At 41.6% G+C, this 21,756-nt stretch overlaps 1 protein-coding gene across 14 annotated transcripts in view; it reads right to left on the bottom strand.

The window, feature by feature from the left end:
- Positions 1 to 21,756, bottom strand: part of celf1 (cugbp, Elav-like family member 1) — a 137,556-nt gene that overhangs the window by 31,462 nt on the left and 84,338 nt on the right. The window contains exon 1 of one of the 14 annotated variants that reach the window (XM_042417791.1): positions 6,333 to 7,440. The exons of 12 other annotated variants lie outside the window; for them this stretch is intronic. In XM_042417791.1, coding sequence (XP_042273725.1) covers positions 6,333 to 6,403 — 71 coding nt within the window. In that variant the 5' untranslated portion in view covers positions 6,404 to 7,440. Of the gene's footprint in view, positions 1 to 6,332; positions 7,441 to 21,756 lie in introns of those variants that run through there. One more of the 14 variants, XM_042417782.1, reaches the window with a different exon arrangement.

The raw sequence follows: 21,756 nt of genomic DNA, 5'->3' as shown, positions 1-21,756 counted from the left end.
TATTTGATGATCTTACAGGGTCTTGCTCTCCTGATGGCTTATATTTTTTCCTGTCCTACTGATTCACAAATAGGCTTATATGATGAAGTGATCTCAACATGTTTCTATCGGATTAACAAAAATATTTTCAAAAACAGAAGCGACTGGAGCACAGTGACTAATTTGTAGCCTTTAATTGTGCAAACAGACTAACATTTCGACACCACTGTGTCAAAAATATTTTCAACTTCCCTCATTTTCACACAAAAGTCAAATGTGACACAGCTGATAGAAGGAAAAGCAGCTTGCAGAATAAACTCAGGGATTCCACTTTAAAAAAGAAGGACGTCACTCTGGGTGGGATTTAAATCACAGGACAAGCGAGTCAAAAGACTGTAGGTAATTTTGCCTACAATTTTTACTGGGGTGGGGTGATAAATTACCCACATACACTCTCCACACTCAATTAAAATCACTGACCAGGGCAGGTGATAAAATCCAGCCACCGTTCCTAGAGACATAAATCAGTATCATGATAATGACTGAAGACTGAAGAAACCAGAGGGTCCATTAGCTAAACTTTAGAATAGTTTATTAATATAAAAAGCAGAACAACATAATGTAAACATTTAACTTTGCAAACATATTTTATCTGCCTAACAAAACAATACAAGTTAGTAAGCTTGTAACATTAAAGTAATGTGAATAAAACTAAAAGCTGTGACTATTATCTACTATCAAATTTCTCTGGCCATCTCTCAAATGTTTTAGAGGTAAAATTATGAGTAAGAAGTGCAAAATTGTAAACCAGTGATCACTATGTTACATCTTTATATATATATATGTGTGCTTAGTTCACATATCACTAGATTTGCTAGTTTTCTTTATGAAACAACATCAGTGTTAGTGGGTAACTCTTTTTGCCTTTTGTTGCTATTCTGTTTACTTAGCTTTGTGCTTAGCCTAGTTTAACAGTTAGCTTTTTGAATCCACAGTCAAAGCAGCCTCATTAAAACGATCGTATGTGATGACAGGATGCAGCTTTTTTTGGCTAGGGTTACTTTAGATGTGAAGGGGACTCCAGCTGTAGCCCTGCTAATGCTCTTTTCCAGAGGAATTCCACTTTCTTCACCAGTAGCTCAAACAGTGCTTTGCGGTGGGAAATGGGTGTGTACTTTGACCTGCGAGCCGAAAGCTGCAGACTGACTGGCTGTTGTTGCTTTTATTTCTGCTGTGTGATAGGCTGTTACAGTAAAAAACGTCTAAAGTTTATCATCGTTATCGACATAATTTTTATTGCGATAGCGTATGAAGATCTTTTTATCTCCCAGCCCTATTTAAGGGTGATCAATATTCATCTGAACAAGTTTCAACACCCTAGCATTTGAGTCTGAGATCATAGGAGCAGTCACACAAATGACTTAAAACACTTTTTTACACATCTGTCTTAACTGAGAAGTGGCTGTGTCTGCTCACAGAGAAATGGATTTGTGTGTGTGTGTGTCTGTGTGTGTTTTAACATTGTGTTGAAAAGTAGCACCCCGTCAGATCTTACAGCAAGTTATAAATTATATGTAAGTTCATAGTTAGCTAACATTATGCAGCAATATCCTGGCAAACTTTAAAACACTATGTGTATTAATACTTACACTGTACAGCTTATGCTTATCACATAACGTTAGTTGTTAGCTAATGTTAGCTAGGAGGTTAGCTGTTAATGTTTACATTAACGTTACATGGATATTTGCAGGAATGGCAGAAATCTTGCACAACTGTTGATGTCCAGCGTGATGACGGAGACACTGGGTAACGTGAGTTTGTTTATTTGCTGCGTCGCATGAAGTTTTAAATGAGGAAATCTGCGGCCAGTTCAAAACAGGGCATGCCAAACTGGCCGTGTGGGTAGTTAATTTTAGAGAGAGCGTTATGGCAACACTCCTGGGCATCCAAGGCACTGGCCATTTGGCCATGGTATAATTCCTAGTTAACAAACAATAAGCAAAACACTTTTTGTCACCTTTTTGAGTGGAGGGGTACTTAAAATATTCAGTGCTTTTCAGCTTTTTTAAATTTCGGAAATCATTGGAATAAATGTTAAGCCTGGGTTGCAACCTCCTTGCTCCTAAACAGTTCCCCAGACTTAAGAAATGCATTTTTTTTGTTCTGAAGTTCTTTCAATCATTTCAATCCTTCAGGTGTGGCAATACTGAAATTACAACACTGATGTATTATCACCTCAAAAAGTTGATATGGTAAATGTGACTGATATAAGATTTTTAAGGCTGATGCCAATACAGTATTTGAGGATTTTAAAGGATAACAGATCTGCCAGGGAAATGCCAAAACCAAAGAACAAGGATATCATTTAATAGACCAGTAGTTATTTTAAAACATTCTACTGTCATGAACATGTTGAATTTAGCAGCTTTCACAAATTGAGGCAAGATAACAAAGAAAAAGCCCACACTCTGCAAATGCAAGTGGCAGTTTAAGAAAACAGCTCTGTATAGTGGTGTTGTTCAAGGGTTATTAATATTTGCAGTATTTTATAACAGTCTTTTACACCTATCTCAACATGCAGTGCACACAACTCATCTTCATTTTACATTTTATATGTAATTTTGTAGTGCGAGATGTAAAATATGAATATCAAAAAGACAATATACAATAAAATATACAATTAAAAAACATGGGTGAGTTTCTATTTTCTGTATTTCAAAAAAATCATCATAGTAGTCCTATTACAATGCAATAAGAAAATAGAATATACTTACAAAATAACTACAAAAGCAAGGCTCAACTCTGATTTATTGTAGTAATATTAGCAGTATATTGGTATGAAAGCCATAATTTTTGGTCACCTAAGTATTCTGTATCATCTATGCAGTCAGCTGAGCTGTGTTGCGTTCAGTGACCTCACAGAGATTAGGGTGTTGCCAACAGTGAAGTCGCCGTGCTCTCTAATAGGGTTTTTCCATTAGCCCAGGTCGGTCCGCTTTAGCGTGCCAAGCCCACCCACGATGAAATGAAATGCATTTCTACTACAGCCTAACAGCAGGGGATAGCCATGACAAGCCATGCTGCTACACACCTGCTTGCTAGCAGGGCCGACCACAGCTATTCTTCAGTAAAAACAGATCTACAAAACAAGATCTGGAGATATTTGGAGCTATTTGGTCAGCAAATCAGTTATAAATACTGCAGGGAGGAATGGTACAAGCAGAAACAGCCACAGTGACATGTTAGATGAGGAGCTGCAGACAACAGACTCTGACTACATTTTCTCCATACAGCACACCTCATACAGGTAAACATCTTATTTTACCTTGTTTACCTTGTGCTGTGGTGTGCTGTGGAAAAAACACTTGCAGCCTGCCAGCACAGCTTGACTGCTTACGGCATGTTTCAGCACAACTACCCCAAAAGCCATGGAAGAACACTATTAGTGGACAAACTACGTAATAGCGACAATGGTAATAAAAAAGATCAAGCACCCATCTTTGGCTTTCCATTACTTTAATTTCTTGTTACTTATTGGACATTATAAATACAGATACGGATTTATATGCAATTAGCCTAAATCAGCCAATAAAATCAGCCCGCCCATGTATGAGTCAGGCTCTAGCAGGGAGTCAACCAAAACAGTAAATTGTCAGCCATAAAAACTAAATAGTGAAAAACACTAAAAATCTCTGTAGCGCTGAGGAGAACTGCTGGTATTTTCCATTGTTAATAAAGTATAATATATTGTTAAGTGCAACTTTCATGTCTGACAGAAAACAGGTGGAAACGTACATTATAAACATCAAAAAGCTGTGCCAACAAAGAGAACAAAACACCACAAACTGAGCGCATCACCTAAAGCAGCCATTTTCAACCAGTGGACTGCGGCCCAGAGGTGGGCCTCAGGGCACCATCTAGTGGGCTGCTGAGGCAGTGGTACTGCCAAATGGTTAAAAAAAAATTTGGTAATTTACAAAGCTAGTTATTTTTATATCTAAATGTGCTCAAGAATTCACATGAATAAAAACATCAAATTTAGATGCATAATTTCAATGACCAGTTATGTCTTAATGTCATCACACCAATCACGACACATCATTAGGTAGAGACAACCGTGTTTTGCCACTGTTCGTTAGCTAGCTTTATCTGTGGATCCCACTTGAGAAGACATGGCTCTCTCCACAGTGTTGGAAAATGAACTGATGGAACTATCAGCAGACAGCAGCCTGAAGCTTCAGCTCACATACATTGACATTTCTTCATTCTGGATACTGGCTGCCAGTCAATATCCCTCTCTGTCAAACAGGCAATCAAATTTCTGTTGCATTTCACCACCACCTATTTATGTGAGTCAGGGGTTTCAATTGTGACTGTCACAAAATCAAAGGCAAGGAACAAACTGAAAGCAACTTGGAATGCTACTCTGTGTGTCAGCCTCTCACCCATCCTGCCACGACTTGATCTCATTATTTCTCAGAAGCAAGCCCAAGTGTCTCACTGAGGGTAAGTATTTGGTCATTACAGCTGACAGCAGCATAACAAATATTTATAGCCCAGTTTTATTGTCATGTAATGTTTATTTTGTTTGTTTGCTTTTTTCAATTTATTTGGGAAGGTGGTCCTGGGAATTTTTTTAACAATCAGAGGACTGTCAAAAACCAGGGGTAGTACTGTTTTCAGCAAATATGGGAATATAGAATATAGTCAAGTTCATTATGGTAAATGTATATAGCGCCTTTCTAGTCTTCCGACCACTCAAAGCGCTTTTTACACTACAAATCACATTCACCCATTCACACATATTCATACGCTGAATGGGTACAGGGGCTACGATGCAAGGTCCCAACCTGCCCATCAGAGGAAGCTAACCATTCACACACATTCATACACTGATGGCACAGCCATCAGGAGCAATTTGGGGTTAAGTATCTTGCCCAAGGACACATCGGCATGTGGTGGAGGAGCCGGGAATCGAACCTCCGATCTTCCGATTAGTGGACGCCCCGCTCTACCTCCTGAGCCACAGCCGCCCATGTCCACATTTTATCTTTTGCCAATATTTGCAAAATACACTGACCGACCCATCCGAAAACAGATGCTGTCATTTAACAAGATGTGTGGGTATGTGAATGTGTTAAAAGTCAACTTAACTCTGGAAAAAGTATTAAGCATTAACAAAAAAACACTAGTCATAAAGAGTTTTTTGTAGTTCTCTTAAAAATCATCACATCACAATCATCCTAGCTCTCAATGCTCCCAGTTATTGGGAGTACTCCCAATATGCCTGAAGTCTGTCATTAACCTACAATCATCCTGTGACTGTTATCAGTCTTGATAATGGTGTCTTCATTATTTAAGCATCCCAAGTCCAAGGATGCCCTTGTATCACCACGATTGTGATCAAAGACCTTAATATCAATATACACTTTGGCATTACTTATGGATGACAACTCTTGCTTTCATTGGGAATTTGTTGAAAAGGCAATTTTGGGAAACAAAAATACTGATGATGAGGTTACAATGACTAAAGAGGGAGAGGCATTCACTTTGATTTTAGTCTGTTAGAGCAGCCTCTTTAACACAGAACTGTGTTGTTCCTTGCAAAAATAGTATGCTAAAAATCGGAAACAAGTTTAAATAAGAATAGGAATCGATTACCAGAATCTGAATTGGACTCAGAATCTATCAAAAACAAATAATACCCAATCTTAAAGGAAAGGGTATAGGAAGGTACCACACCACCTCTTAGTACACTGGAATGCTATCTAGATACTACAGGTTCTGACCAAATTTTGGGGAGAATTCTTGCAGACATTTCAATGGACATAGAAGGACCCTGTATTGTTGGAAAGAGTAAGCAGATTTACAGCTTCTACAGAAAAATATTCCACTGAAAAGCGGGGGGCAACAAACCCACTGGGTTTAATAGTTTAAAGGTTCAAAAGAAAGGTTAGAACTTTTTACCTATGTCTTTTACTCCAAGAGGAAAATAATTGTGAGAATAAAACCCACTTCATACTAAATCTAAACATTACATCAGGAACCTTTGAAAAAACTTGCAAAGAGAAAACAAACTAATGAGAAAGAGGAAACTTCTCATTCTAAAGCCTATTATTACCTTGACACACTACAACATGATTATCATTATTAATAATAATAATCATAATAATGGTGAGTGGACCATTATTATTATTATTATTATTATTATTATTATTATTATTATTATTATTAGATACCAAATCACAAAAAAGATCTTAAACTTTCAGATTTTTCCGACAATTTTCAGAGGCACAACACAACCTTTGGATTACATACAAAACATACAAAGCTGGTCAGAGGAAGTTACTTACACAGGACTAGAATTCAAAGAGCAATGGTCCACCATCATCTCGGGGAGAAAATCCAGCTTAAAAGAGGCCATGATGGCAAAATCAGTTTCTTTTTCTTTCTTCTTTCAGACAGTGAAGCTAAATGGACACAGTGATCAGATGGTGGTGGTAAACTCCAGATCATACACTTGTTTGTAAGTCCCTGGCGACTGGTATAATGAGACAGTCGACAGTGCACAAAAGGCAGAGACAAACAGCGTGCTGCAACAAACCAATCCACATGGAGAATCTGTCCTCTGGAACACAAATACAACAAAGAAAATATGACCGAGGAAACACCTGCGTTAGAGATGGAAGAAGAGCACAAATGACAGAAAGACACAAAGTGACAGGCCTTCAGGTTGGCTTTCCAGGTTCTGGGACTGGGACCAACCACTGCTTGGATATCATGGAGACAGAGGGCTGCTGGGATCACTGGGGCCAGAGCGAGTAATGGACATTTGCAGTCCCACAATCAAAGTGCTGATGACCCATGGCCTTTGTGAACATTTCTCCTAGGCCAGCAGATCTGGCTGCAGCGTCAGATAAACAGGGTGTCAGATTGATGGTGATAAGGCCCAGTGGGCAGAGGGAATGAAAGAGGGAGTGAATAGCACTCCCCAGCCAGCAGCTAATCCCTGGACTAGCCACACCAGGGGCTAACAATTAGGTTCCGGCCCGAGGGGGGCTGTGTTTGCCCTGTTGTCCTACAGGCTGCAGTGGTCTGTGTGTGATTTGTGTGTGTAAAAACGGAAGGGAGCCAATGTCATATGACACTGGCTTTGGTTTTTGTGCACCCCACAGCACACACACAAGCACACTCACACCTATGTAGTGAGATTAGCTCCAAGGGTATATGCAAGCCCTTCCAGATATGCAATGGCATGTTTATGTTATGTTTATATTAATCCAATGGCAATTTAACAAGTCTGTCTCATGTCTGAAAAAGTGTCCCAGGTAGTTTTATGTGAAAGTCACAACAGCAATCTTACAAGATCAGACCTGTAACATTTGTGTATCATTTTAACCACAACCACAACTGAATGCTGTCGAATCAACATAAAGACCACAGCAGCACACGGTCAAACATGTACAGAGAGATAGCACATGTCTTGTTCTGCCTTCTTAGATCACTGTTATACATTTATTATCTCTATTTTCATCTCTTATGCACAATAAAATTAGTCTAATAAACTATAAAATGCCCTGAAAGAAGCAACTTGAAGTTGTTGAAGAGATTCTTCTCATGTCAGATCAATCTATAAAACAATTCTTCCCTCACAGTGTGACTGGGACAAAAGAGGTTAAAACCCCTTCTTACAGACACAGTTATAATCTTACCAGCAATCTCTTATATTTTAGATTTTCATTCATGCCATCTGCATGGATGAATAAATTCATATCCAGCAAAACGCTTTACATAGAGCATATGAGCAAACAGGAGTTAAACTGCAGTCCCAACTCAGTGTCCTCTCATTGCATGTGCATGTGGGACAGGCAGCAGAATTTGCTCTCTAATAACGTTAAATGATGAAATAGATGTCAAAATGTGTCAGTGAGTTTACTGTGACAGTCAAAGCAGTAATGCACCTTAATGTTACGTATTCCATGTCTGAAAAGAGCTTTAAGATCCCCATAACACATTACCTAATTAGAGAGTCTTAAAACTGAAAAACTGAAAAGTCGGGAATATATCATCAATCATTCTGCATGGTGAAGCTCAAACATCTAAGTGAAGGAACAAGAAGCAAAACACATTTTTAAGTGGAATGGGAATTTTACTTAACAGTGGACAACAGTATCTGCCAACCTGCCCTAAAGTAATTGTTGGCTGGATTTAAAACCTGACTGCAGCATATCAACTTTTATTTTTATTTTTTACTATATTACATTTTTTTTGTTTGTTTCACAAACTGGTACCTATCTATTGTGCAATATGCACTCACATCTCCTCAGTAACACATATTACTTTATTTTAATACCCCTATCATACACAGATCTGTGAAGTAACAAAAACACATCTAAAGAGGTGTCCTACCAAATCTCTACAGAGAAACAAGGTTTTCTGGACAGCTTTAACAGCTATCTACATGCTGCTAACAACTGATGGGTGGATCTTCTGTCCTATCCACAGCTAAATTGCCATTATAGCGGACATTATGTGATGGAACTGGAGCTACCTAGCTAAATCTTGCCAACTTGTCCTGTGTTTGATTCACATACAGATGTGATAATACAGATAATGTTGCAGAATTCCTAAGTGGTAGTAGTGGAATGGGAATTGGAGAGGCCATATGACCATGCACATGAGTGCATGCGCCTGCTGCGGCGCAGTCAAAGGGCTTCTGTCACGGGTATGTAGATGTCGTCAGACCCGGGCTGTTTTCAGACAGTGCAAGAAGGAGATAAACATCACTTCCTTTGTCAACTATTTTGACCGCTGCTGGAGCTGCTTTGCTGCAATTTCATAGGAGGCGCTATTCAGCCAGTTTGCATCACTGACTGAATATTGTCATGAGGACGTGTTCAGGCTTCGACTCTTATCAAATATGTAAAGTTTGGGGCAGACTGGAGCATTGCACTAAAGTTATAGCAATTTCCTCTGTCATGGCGAAACATCAAAACTCAACACCACAGCCACACACTTCAACAATAGCTAAATTATAGCATATTTGGCACATTACCGCCACCCTCCGCTTCGGACTGTAGACCAAATATTAAATCCTACACATCAATCCTGTCTGTCTAATAAACTCAAAAAAAAATTACAGCTGTAAGCAGCGATGATCGGGCCCTCGCACCCTTGTGCACGTCGGTGTGCGACGCAGTCGAAGGGCTTTTGTCACGGGCATGTCGATGTCTCAAGACCCGAATGGTTTTCAGACAGTGCAAGAAGGAGATAAACATCACTTCCTCTGTCCACTGTTTTGCCTGCTGCTGGGGCTGCTCCGCTGAAATTTTGTAGGGGGCGCTATGGAGCCAGTTTGCATCACTGACTGAATATTGTCGTGTAGACGTGTTCAGGCCTGGACTCTTATCAAACATGTGAAGTTTCAGGCAGATCCGACCATGTACACTAAAGTTTTAGCAATTTCCTCTGTCACGGCGAAACATCAAAACTCAACGCCACGCCACAGCCACACGCTTCAATGATAACTAAATCTTTTGATAACTTTTCATCACAAACTAGTCTAGATGACACACACTGATTTTGAAGTTCTTATGATGAATTCTGTAGGAGGAGTTCGTTAAAATACAGGGTATGCGAAATCGCTAAAATTAAGCACTAAATTCAAAATGGCCGACTTCATGTTGAGTTTAAGCTATGGGTCCAAGAGACTTTTTTGTGCATCCTGGTATGATACATGTGTGTACCAATTTTCATACATGTCAGTTTAACGTGGCGCGGGGGCTGCTTCATTGAAATATTACAGGGGGCGCTGTGGAGCCATTCTGCCACACCCATGCCCGCCAGTTATAAAATTTTACAGATTTTAAGATGTTTTTGCACAGTTTTGTGACTTTTCAAGCATGTCAAGCCCCTTAAAAACAGCTTTGTACTTTGTAGCGAACAATGTGTTGCCATGGCTACGGCTTTTGATGAAAACTCAAAAGCTTCAGGAGTTATCATTATCAAGGCCCTACACCTTGGCTGACAAAATTTTATGTGTTTCTGACCAACCTGCTAGGAGTAGTTAGCAAAACAGTGGCACTTAAAACTTCCTGTTTCAAGTAGGAGGCGCTATGATTGTCACTAAATATGGGCCTGAAAATGTGTTCAGACCGGGACTCTTAACAAGCATGTGAAATTTGGAAAAGATCAGACCATGTGGAGTCAAGTTATAAGGCTTTGAAATTTCATGGCGAGACATCGAAATTCGCCGCGTCGTCATGACAACACCTTTCGACGAAAAGTCACCAACTTCATAATATACCATCTCCAAGGTCTTGAGGCTATTGTGAGTAAATTTGAGGTGGATCCCATCACCGTGCCACCCACAGAGCGTCAAAGTGTAAAACATGTTACTTCCTGTTGCCAGTAGGTAGCGCTATGACTTAGATCCAATATTGACACATGGATGTGTTCAGGACGGGACTCTTTCCAAGCACAAAAGGTTTGGGTCTCTTAGGATCATGCATGCCGGAGTTATGGCCGTTTGAATTTTCACGGCGAAGGATAGAAAGTCGCCGCCCGACCACACCCCCTCGGCAATGTCGAAAACTCACCGTTTTGATAACTTTTCATCTCCCAGGTCTGTAGATGATACTGACCGAATTTCAAGTTGCTCAGGTCAAATCCCTAGGAGGAGTTCGTTAAAGTACGCGGGCTAAAAACAGCAAAATTGGCCTGAAAATCGCAACTTTGAACCAAAATGGCCGACTTCCTGTTGGATTTAGGGTATGGCTCCAAGAGAGTTTTTGGTGCGTCTGGTCATGATATATAAGCACACCAAATTTCATTGTTCTACGACGATCTGTATCGTGGGGCTCGCTTTTCTTAATTTTCTAGGTGGCGCTGTCAAGCCATTTTTCCACGCATTTTTTGCGAGACCCATAAAATCTGCGATTTACACCAGAACTGACGTGCATGCCAATTTTCGTTAGTTTTGGTACACGTTTGTAGAAGTTATTTGAGGTCAAAGAGTTGTAATAATAATAATTAAAGCTGCAAGCAGCGTTGAACGGGCCTTCGCGCCCTTGCGCACAGCGGGCCGCGGCGCAGTCAGTTGAGCTTGTGGGAACCAAGAAAACGTTTGGAGATGATCAGTGTGAGAGTCTTTTTACACACAATACTAACCAGTGTCTCTCTGTGAGCCCACCCCTCCGTTCACAGACAATTATGAATTATGACATCAAAATATTGTTAACCTTAATCAGTAATTCAGGTACCAACTGTAGGAATCTGCGAAGAACACAGTTAATTATTTGCTATAATTATCAATTATCAATAATAATTAATTATAACAATTAACAGAATTATTAATATGAACTAACAGATACGAAGCACCACCCCGAAACCGGGGCCAATAACCGAGCAAGGTAGTCTCATAAATGGGAGTTCACCTAGAATGTTAATATCTGAGAGATAATCAGTCAAGGGTGAACAAAGAAGGGTTGAATTCGAGCTCTGACTCCTTCAATCAGCCACTTTTCACAATATGTTACCAATAATGACTAAAGAACTTCTCTTTAAAGATATAACAGTGTTTATGAAACTTAGCAAAATTAACAAAGTTAACAAATGCTTCATTCAATAAATAGCTATTCTAAAATCTAATTCTACCAAACAAAACACAAACAGCTTTGCACAGGGTTGGACACTTGCAGGTTGGACACTTTTGTCCGACGTTATCTGACCATCAGATGTGCAAAACGATGTCGGTGCGTGTATCTGTGCGCGCGTGAGTATGGTGTTAGTCACAAGAGAGGGAGGAGGGAGAGCGATCGTGAGAGAGAGAGAAGCGGTTCTTTTTCCACAGAGAGCGCACGTATGGACGGCAGTCTGTAACGCACGTTGTCTGGTTTAAGATCGACAAATCAGTTTACTTTCTCACTCACGGCAGCACAAACACAGTAGTCCCGAGCGGGACAAACACAAAATAGTCAAGCGTGGTGAACACAACTAACAGGCAGCAAACAGGCAGCAGCGGAGCGTTAACTGCAGCATGACCGAAAGAAGCACAACCAGTTAGCCTCTGCTAGCCTCTCAGCTAACCCCGGCTCTCTGTTTAGATCCAAACGGAGCACCGAGTCCCGAATTGCTATTTAGGTTAAAGCGGAGAGAATCAGCGGGTCTGTCGGCCAGCTGAGTGAAGTGAAACCTGCGGAAAAAACACCGTGACCATCAAGGTAAAACAGGTCGGCGAAAACACGGCAGCTGGTTCTGAGTGGAGTGGCGGAGAGAACAGCAGAGATGACTCGGCGAAGACGCGCAGGGCAGAGCCGGTCCACGTTATCCCGAAGTAACTTCATTTCCTCTTTCTCGGGGGAATTTGAGGACGCTGGTTGCAGCAGCGGTCTCTCTCGGGTCCAGGAATGTGTTCGGGTGAACACGGGCAAAGTCTCGTCTCGTCCGACGAGGGGAGTCTTCGATGAGGGGAAAACATGTTCGTGGGGTAGTCAAGCTAACTCACAGGGGAACAGGAGTTACCCCTAGCTCAGTGACATGGGAAAGACGTGTAGTTTGGGCGTGCTCGCTTATAAAGGGGTGGTGATGTCATGGCTGCGTCCTCAGGACGCTCCGCTGTGCAGGAGCGTCTCCGCCAATGAGGGACCGATGTTGACTGCTCCCTGCTGAAGTGTGAAAATCGCAAAGCATCCTTGGAAATGGAGTTTGCTCCACCCTCATGGCAGGTCCATTACAGTTTTAATACGGAGCTCCGGAACTCCAGCCTTCCTGAGTTTTTCCCTCATATAGGCTATAGTTTTTCTTAATCATTACTACAATATATGATTACATATGTAATAGTCTCCTCAGCCAAGTTAGAAAAAATATGTGCATGTATGAACAACAGCAATTGGAGAAGATGACAGTCAAAAAGTAATCATGTTAAATAATCATGATCTCAATATTGAACAAAAATGATTGTGATTATAATTTTTGCCATAATCAAGCACCCCTAAAAACAGCAAATTGTGATTTACATACACACACACACACACACACACACACACACACACACACACACACAGAGTTTAAATATGTATGTGATCAATTGTAAATATGTATGTAATGAATTGTTTTCTTAAAGAAACTCTTACTTGAACATTTTTCAGTGTGCTCCTAAAGTTATATGTATGCTCCTAATTTCTGTCGTTTAGGAGCACATGTACTCCTTGAAAAAAAGTAAGGATTGAACACTGCTGTCAGATATGTAGAAGCATTAAGTAACTGGAGTGTGGTGCAGTCCAAGGGCTTCTGTCACAGGCAGTAGATGTTTACTTTACCCATCCCCCCCCCTCCCATTCTCTCTCTCTCCCTCACAGTTGAAAGGAAAGATTTCAAAGTGATCTTCTTGTGAAAAATCCTCATAAATCCCATAACTTTGGCCAAATCCTACATAAAAATATAATTTTTTTGTAGGAATTTTCGTCGCGAATCCATTGATACAGGTTTGAAAGTGGTCGGACTTATAGTTTAGACGCCAGATGCCCCAGTTTGGCACAAAGTCCATGCCCAGAATTTGCCTCCCCATTGGTTTACATTGTAAGGTGTAATGTCGCACTCCAACTTTCAGGGCTTACTAAATCTAAACCGTTCGAGTTATTACAAAGTTTTTAATAACTTTTGCTCAACACAGTGTGATAAGTCATGTATTAAAGTTTGAGGCCGATACCATTAACGCCCTAGGAGGAGATAGCGTTTATTCAAGGTCCAAAATTGGCAAAAAATCATACTTTGAAATGGACATTGCAGATTTCCTGTTGGATTTAGGTCAGGGGTGTCAGCATATGATTTGTAGGTCTTGATGAGACGAATAATTGAGTTTTGGTTCGATCTCTCTACGACATTCCTACGGGCCGTGGCGGCCGTTTTAGATACATAGGTGGCGCTAGAGAGCACATTTTGGCACTTTGGGGTTTAATTTTTACATTTTATCAAATTTTTCACCATTCCTGATGTGCGTGCCAAATTTGGTGAGTTTTTGAGCATGTTTAGGGGGTCACATTTAGAGTTAAAGTGGCGTAATAATAAAGAAAGAAACAAACACACGAAAAACAATAGGGTCTTCGCCCTTTGGGCTCAGGCCCTAATTAAAGCTGCAAGCAGCGTTGAACGGGCCTTCGCGCCCTTGCGCACAGCGGGCCGCGGCGCAGTCAGTTGAGCTTGTGGGAACCAAGAAAGCGTTTGGAGATGATCAGTGTGAGAGTCTTTTTACACACAATACTAACCAGTGTCTCTCTGTGAGCCCACCCCTCCGTTCACAGACAATTATGAATTATGACATCAAAATATTGTTAACCTTAATCAGTAATTCAGGTACCAACTGTAGGAATCTGCGAAGAACACAGTTAATTATTTGCTATAATTATCAATTATCAATAATAATTAATTATAACAATTAACAGAATTATTAATATGAACTAACAGATACGAAGCACCACCCCGAAACCGGGGCCAATAACCGAGCAAGGTAGTCTCATAAATGGGAGTTCACCTAGAATGTTAATATCTGAGAGATAATCAGTCAAGGGTGAACAAAGAAGGGTTGAATTCGAGCTCTGACTCCTTCAATCAGCCACTTTTCACAATATGTTACCAATAATGACTAAAGAACTTCTCTTTAAAGATATAACAGTGTTTATGAAACTTAGCAAAATTAACAAAGTTAACAAATGCTTCATTCAATAAATAGCTATTCTAAAATCTAATTCTACCAAACAAAACACAAACAGCTTTGCACAGGGTTGGACACTTGCAGGTTGGACACTTTTGTCCGACGTTATCTGACCATCAGATGTGCAAAACGATGTCGGTGCGTGTATCTGTGCGCGCGTGAGTATGGTGTTAGTCACAAGAGAGGGAGGAGGGAGAGCGATCGTGAGAGAGAGAGAAGCGGTTCTTTTTCCACAGAGAGCGCACGTATGGACGGCAGTCTGTAACGCACGTTGTCTGGTTTAAGATCGACAAATCAGTTTACTTTCTCACTCACGGCAGCACAAACACAGTAGTCCCGAGCGGGACAAACACAAAATAGTCAAGCGTGGTGAACACAACTAACAGGCAGCAAACAGGCAGCAGCGGAGCGTTAACTGCAGCATGACCGAAAGAAGCACAACCAGTTAGCCTCTGCTAGCCTCTCAGCTAACCCCGGCTCTCTGTTTAGATCCAAACGGAGCACCGAGTCCCGAATTGCTATTTAGGTTAAAGCGGAGAGAATCAGCGGGTCTGTCGGCCAGCTGAGTGAAGTGAAACCTGCGGAAAAAACACCGTGACCATCAAGGTAAAACAGGTCGGCGAAAACACGGCAGCTGGTTCTGAGTGGAGTGGCGGAGAGAACAGCAGAGATGACTCGGCGAAGACGCGCAGGGCAGAGCCGGTCCACGTTATCCCGAAGTAACTTCATTTCCTCTTTCTCGGGGGAATTTGAGGACGCTGGTTGCAGCAGCGGTCTCTCTCGGGTCCAGGAATGTGTTCGGGTGAACACGGGCAAAGTCTCGTCTCGTCCGACGAGGGGAGTCTTCGATGAGGGGAAAACATGTTCGTGGGGTAGTCAAGCTAACTCACAGGGGAACAGGAGTTACCCCTAGCTCAGTGACATGGGAAAGACGTGTAGTTTGGGCGTGCTCGCTTATAAAGGGGTGGTGATGTCATGGCTGCGTCCTCAGGACGCTCCGCTGTGCAGGAGCGTCTCCGCCAATGAGGGACCGATGTTGACTGCTCCCTGCTGAAGTGTGAAAATCGCAAAGCATCCTTGGAAATGGAGTTTGCTCCACCCTCATGGCAGGTCCATTACAGTTTTAATACGGAGCTCCGGAACTCCAGCCTTCCTGAGTTTTTCCCTCATATAGGCTATAGTTTTTCTTAATCATTACTACAATATATGATTACATATGTAATAGTCTCCTCAGCCAATTTAGAAAAAATATGTGCATGTATGAACAACAGCAATTGGAGAAGATGACAGTCAAAAAGTAATCATGTTAAATAATCATGATCTCAATATTGAACAAAAATGATTGTGATTATAATTTTTGCCATAATCAAGCACCCCTAAAAACAGCAAATTGTGATTTACATACACACACACACACACACACACACACACACACACACACACACAGAGTTTAAATATGTATGTGATCAATTGTAAATATGTATGTAATGAATTGTTTTCTTAAAGAAACTCTTACTTGAACATTTTTCAGTGTGCTCCTAAAGTTATATGTATGCTCCTAATTTCTGTCGTTTAGGAGCACATGTACTCCTTGAAAAAAAGTAAGGATTGAACACTGCTGTCAGATATGTAGAAGCATTAAGTAACTGGAGTGTGGTGCAGTCCAAGGGCTTCTGTCACAGGCAGTAGATGTTTACTTTACCCATCCCCCCCCCCTCCCATTCTCTCTCTCTCCCTCACAGTTGAAAGGAAAGATTTCAAAGTGATCTTCTTGTGAAAAATCCTCATAAATCCCATAACTTTGGCCAAATCCTACATAAAAATATCATTTTTTTGTAGGAATTTTCGTCGCGAATCCATTGATACAGGTTTGAAAGTGGTCGGACTTATAGTTTAGACGCCAGATGCCCCAGTTTGGCACAAAGGCCATGCCCAGAATTTGCCTCCCCATTGGTTTACATTGTAAGGTGTAATGTCGCACTCCAACTTTCAGGGCTTACTAAATCTAAACCGTTCGAGTTATTACAAAGTTTTTAATAACTTTTGCTCAACACAGTGTGATAAGTCATGTATTAAAGTTTGAGGCCGATACCATTAACGCCCTAGGAGGAGATAGCGTTTATTCAAGGTCCAAAATTGGCAAAAAATCATACTTTGAAATGGACATTGCAGATTTCCTGTTGGATTTAGGTCAGGGGTGTCAGCGTATGATTTGTAGGTCTTGATGAGACGAATAATTGAGTTTTGGTTCGATCTCTCTACGACATTCCTACGGGCCGTGGCGGCCGTTTTAGATACATAGGTGGCGCTAGAGAGCACATTTTGGCACTTTGGGGTTTAATTTTTACATTTTATCAAATTTTTCACCATTCCTGATGTGCGTGCCAAATTTGGTGAGTTTTTGAGCATGTTTAGGGGGTCACATTTAGAGTTAAAGTGGCGTAATAATAAAGAAAGAAACAAACACACGAAAAACAATAGGGTCTTCGCCCTTTGGGCTCAGGCCCTAATAAAAATTAAAGCTGCAAGCAGCGATGATCGGGCCCTCGCACCCCAGCGCATGTCGAAGTGACGCTCAGTCGAAGGGCTTTTGTCAGTGACTTGTGTAAAGTTTGAGGCAGATCCAACCGTGTACACTCAAGTTATATCAATTTCCTCTGTCATGGCGAAACATCAAAACTCAACGCCACGCCACGGCCAAACCATCATGATCATACACTAGTCTAGATGACACACACTGATTTTTAAGTCCTTACGATGGATTCTGTAGGAGTTCTTTAAAATACAAGGTATGCGAAATGGCCAAGAAAAGGCGAAAATGTACCATTTTTTTCAAGATGGCCGACTTCCTGTTCGACTTACAATAAGGCTTCAAGAGGCTTTTTTGTGCGTGTTGACATTATACATGTGCCCTGTGAATTTCATCTTTCTACGTTAATCTGGAAGGCGGGGCTGCAATTTTGAAATTTTAAAGGGGGCGCTGTTGAGCCATTTTGCCACGCCCATTCAAAGCGACCACATAGGATTTTAGCTGACATCACTCTAGACATGTGTGTCAAGTTTCATGACTGTAGAGCAATCCCTTCTCCCTGAAAAACAGTATCATATTTCATGGCGAAGGATGTGTCGCCATGGTAACAGCATTCAGTTTTGGGTCATGAGCTGCCAAATGTAGCATCACCAAGGTCTTGTTTATTAGCTGACTTAATTTCAGGTGCATCAGCCAAATTTCCTAGGAGTAATTAGACAAAGTACGACGCATGATACTTCCTGTTGCCAGTAGGTGGCGCTATGACTTTCGCTAAATATGAGACTGAACATGTGTTCAGATTGGGACTCTTAACAAGCATATGAAATTTGGAAAAGATCAGACCACGTGGAGTCAAGTTATAAGGCATTGAAATTTCATGGCGTCACATCGAAATTCGCCGCGTCGCCATGGCAACACCTTTCAACGAAGGGTCACCAACTTCATAATATAAGATCTCCAAGGTCTTGAGGCTATTCTCAGTAAATTTCAGCTGGATTCCATCACCGTGCTGCCCACAGGGCGTCAGAGCGTAAAACATGTAACTTCCTGTTGCCAGGAGGTGGCGCTATGACTCATATCCTGTATTGTCACATGGACCCGTTCAGGGCGGGACTCTTATGAAGCACAAAAGGTTTGGCTCTCTTAGGATCATGTATGCCGGAGTTATAGCCGTTTCATTTTTCATGGCGAAGGATCGAAATTCGCCGCCCAGCCACGCCCCCTCAGGAAAGACTAATGAGAATTGTTTTAGCAACTTTTAATCTCCTATGCCTGTAGATGATACGGACCGAATTTGAAAGTCCTGGGGTCAGATCTCTAGGAGGAGTTCGTTAAAGTATGCGGGCTGGAAATGACAAAATCGGTGCAAAATTTCAACTTTGATACAAAATGGCCGACTTCCTGTTGGAGTTAGGCTATGTGTCCTTGAGACTTTTTGGTGCGTCTGGTCATGATACATATGCATACCGAATTTCGTTCTCCTAAGACAATCTGTATCGAGGGGCTCAGTTCTAGGTGGCGCTGTCGAGCCATTTTGTCCCGCTTTATTTCGAGACCCATAAAATATCGAAATTTTCGCCAGTCCTGACATCTGTGCAAATTTTCATGAGTTTTCGTGCATGTTTAGGCCCTCAAAAATGCGTTTGTTTCGGAGGAATAATAATAATAACTCCTTCAGTTTCAATAGGGCTTCGCACCGGTCGGTGCTCGGGCCCTAATTAAAGCTGCAAGCAGCGATGATCGGGCCCTCGCGTCCTTGCGTATGTCGGGGCTTGGCGCTGGTGAAGGGCTTCTGTCACGGGCATATACATGTCCCCTGACCTGGGCTGTTTTCAGACAATGCAAGGGGAGATTAACGTCACATCCTCAATCACCTACTCTGCATGCTGCAGGGGCTGCTGCATTGAAATGTCGTAGGGGGCGCTATGGAGCCAGTTTTCATCACTGACTGAATATTGCTATTTAGACGTGTTCAGGCTGGGAGTCTTATCAAACATGAAAAGTTTGGTGTAGACTCCAGCATTTACACTAAACTTATAGGACTTTCACCTGTCATGGCGAAACATCAAAACTCAACGCCACGCCACGGCCACACGCTTCAATGCTAAGTAAATCTTTTGATAACTTTTGATCACACACTACTGTAGATGACACACACTGATTTTGAAGTCGTTACCATGAATTCTGTAGGAGGAGTTCGTTAAAATACAAGGTATGCGAAATGGTCAAAAAAACGCGAAAAATGACCACTTTTATCAAGATGGCCGACTTCCTGTAGGACTTACGATATGGCTCCAAGAGGCTTTTTTGTGCGTCTTGACATGATACATAAGCCTCCCGAATTTCATTTTCCTAGGTTAATCTGGAAGGCGGGGCTACCATTTTGAAATTGTCAAGGGGGCGCTGTTGAGCCATATTGTCACGTCTATGCAAATGACCTATCCAGGATTTTAACTGGTGTCGCTCCAGACATGTGTGCCAAGTTTTGTGACTGTAAACCCATCCCTTGTCCCTAAAATACAGCATCGTATTTCATGGCGAAGGATGTGTCGCCATGGCAACGGCATTTGGTCATGGGTCATGACCTGCCCAATGTAGCATCACCAAGGTCTTACATCTTAGCTGAGTCAATTTCAGATGCATCGGCCAAATTTCCTAGGAGTAATACAACAAAGACCGACGCATGATACTTCCTGTTGCCAGTAGGTGGAGCTATGACTGTCACTAAATATGGGCCTGAAAATGTGTTCAGACCGGGACTCTTAACAAGCATATGAAATTTGGAAAAGATCAGACCATGTGGAGTCAAGATATAAGGCTTTGAAATTTCATGGCGAGACATCGAAATTCGCCGCGTCGCCATGGCAACATCTTTCAGCGAAAAGTCACCAACTTCATAATGTACGAACTCCAAGGTCTTGAGGCTATTCTGAGTAAATTTGAGGTGGATCCAATCACTGTGCTACCCACAGGGCGTCGGAGCGTAAAACATGTAACTTCCTGTTGCCAGTAGGTGGCACTATGACTCAGATCCAATATTGTCACATGCATGTGTTCAGGGCAGGACTCTTAATCAATCACAAAAGGTTTGGGTCTCTTGGGATCATGTATGCCGGAGTTATGGCCGTTTCAAATTTCATGGCGAAGGATCGAATTTCACCCCCCAGCCACGCCCCCTTGGCAATGACGAAAACTCACCGTTTTGATAACTTTTAATCTCCTATGTCTGTAGATGATACAGACCGAATTCCAAGTGGCTGAGGTCAAATCTCTAGGAGGAGTTCGTTAAAGTATGCAGACTGGAAATGACCAAATCGGTGTCAAAATCGCAACTTTGACACAAAATGGCCGACTTCCTGTTGGCGTTAGGGTATGTATCCTTGAGACTTTTTGGTGCGTCTGGTCATGATACATATGCATACCGAATTTCGTTCTCCTACGACAATCTGTATCGAGGGGCTCAATTTTCTTGACTTTCTAGGTGGCGCTGTCGAGCCATTTTGTCCCGCTTTATTTCGAGACCCATAAAATATCGAAATTTTCGCCAGTCCTGACATCTGTGCAAATTTTCATGAGTTTTCGTGCATGTTTAGGCCCTCAAAAATGCGTTTGTTTCGGAGGAATAATAATAATAATTAAAGCTGCAAGCAGCGTTGAACGGGCCTTCGCACCCTTGCGCACAGCAGGCCGTGGCGCAGTCACCTAAGCTTCTGGGAACCAAGAAAACGTTTGGAGATGATCAGTGTGAGAGTCTTTAGACACACAATACTAACCAGTGTCTCTCTGTGAGCCCACCCCTCTGTTCACAAACAATTATGGGTAATTATAGATTATGAAATCAAAATATTGTTCACCTTAATCAATAATTCAGGCACCAACTGTAGGATCTGCAAGGAACACAGTTGCTATAATTATCAATTATCAATAATAAATAATTATAACAATTAACAGAATTATTAATATGAACTAACAAATACGGAGCACCACCCGGAAACCGGGACTAATAACCGAACAAGGTAATCTCATAAATGGGAGTTCACCTAGAATGTTCATATCTGAGAGATATCAACATTCAAGGGTAAACAAAGAACGGTTGAATTCGAGCTCTGACTCCTTCAATCAGCCACTTTTCACAATATGTTACCAATAATGACAAAAGAACTTCTCTTTAAAGATATAACAGTGTTTATGAAACTTAGCAAAATTAACAAAGTTAACAAATGCTTCATTCAATAAATAGCTATTCTAAAATCTAATTCTACCAAACAAAACACAAACAGCTTTGCACAGGGTTGGACACTTGCAGGTTGGACACTTTTGTCCGACGTTATCTGACCATCAGATGTGCAAAACGATGTCGGTGCGTGTATCTGTGTGCGCGTGAGTGTGGTGTTAGTCACAAGAGAGGAAGGAGGGAAAGCGATCGTGAGAGAGAGAGAGAAGCGGTTCTTTTTCCACAGAGAGCGCACGTATGGACGGCAGTCTGTAACGCACGTTGTCTGGTTTCAGATCGACAAATCAGTTTACTTTCTCACTC

This window comes from Thunnus maccoyii, chromosome 1, assembly GCF_910596095.1.
Source record: "Thunnus maccoyii chromosome 1, fThuMac1.1, whole genome shotgun sequence".
Classification (NCBI taxonomy): Eukaryota; Metazoa; Chordata; class Actinopteri; order Scombriformes; family Scombridae; genus Thunnus; species Thunnus maccoyii.
Note: the sequence above shows the minus strand (reverse complement) of the source record. Positions and strands in the feature narration are given on the sequence as shown.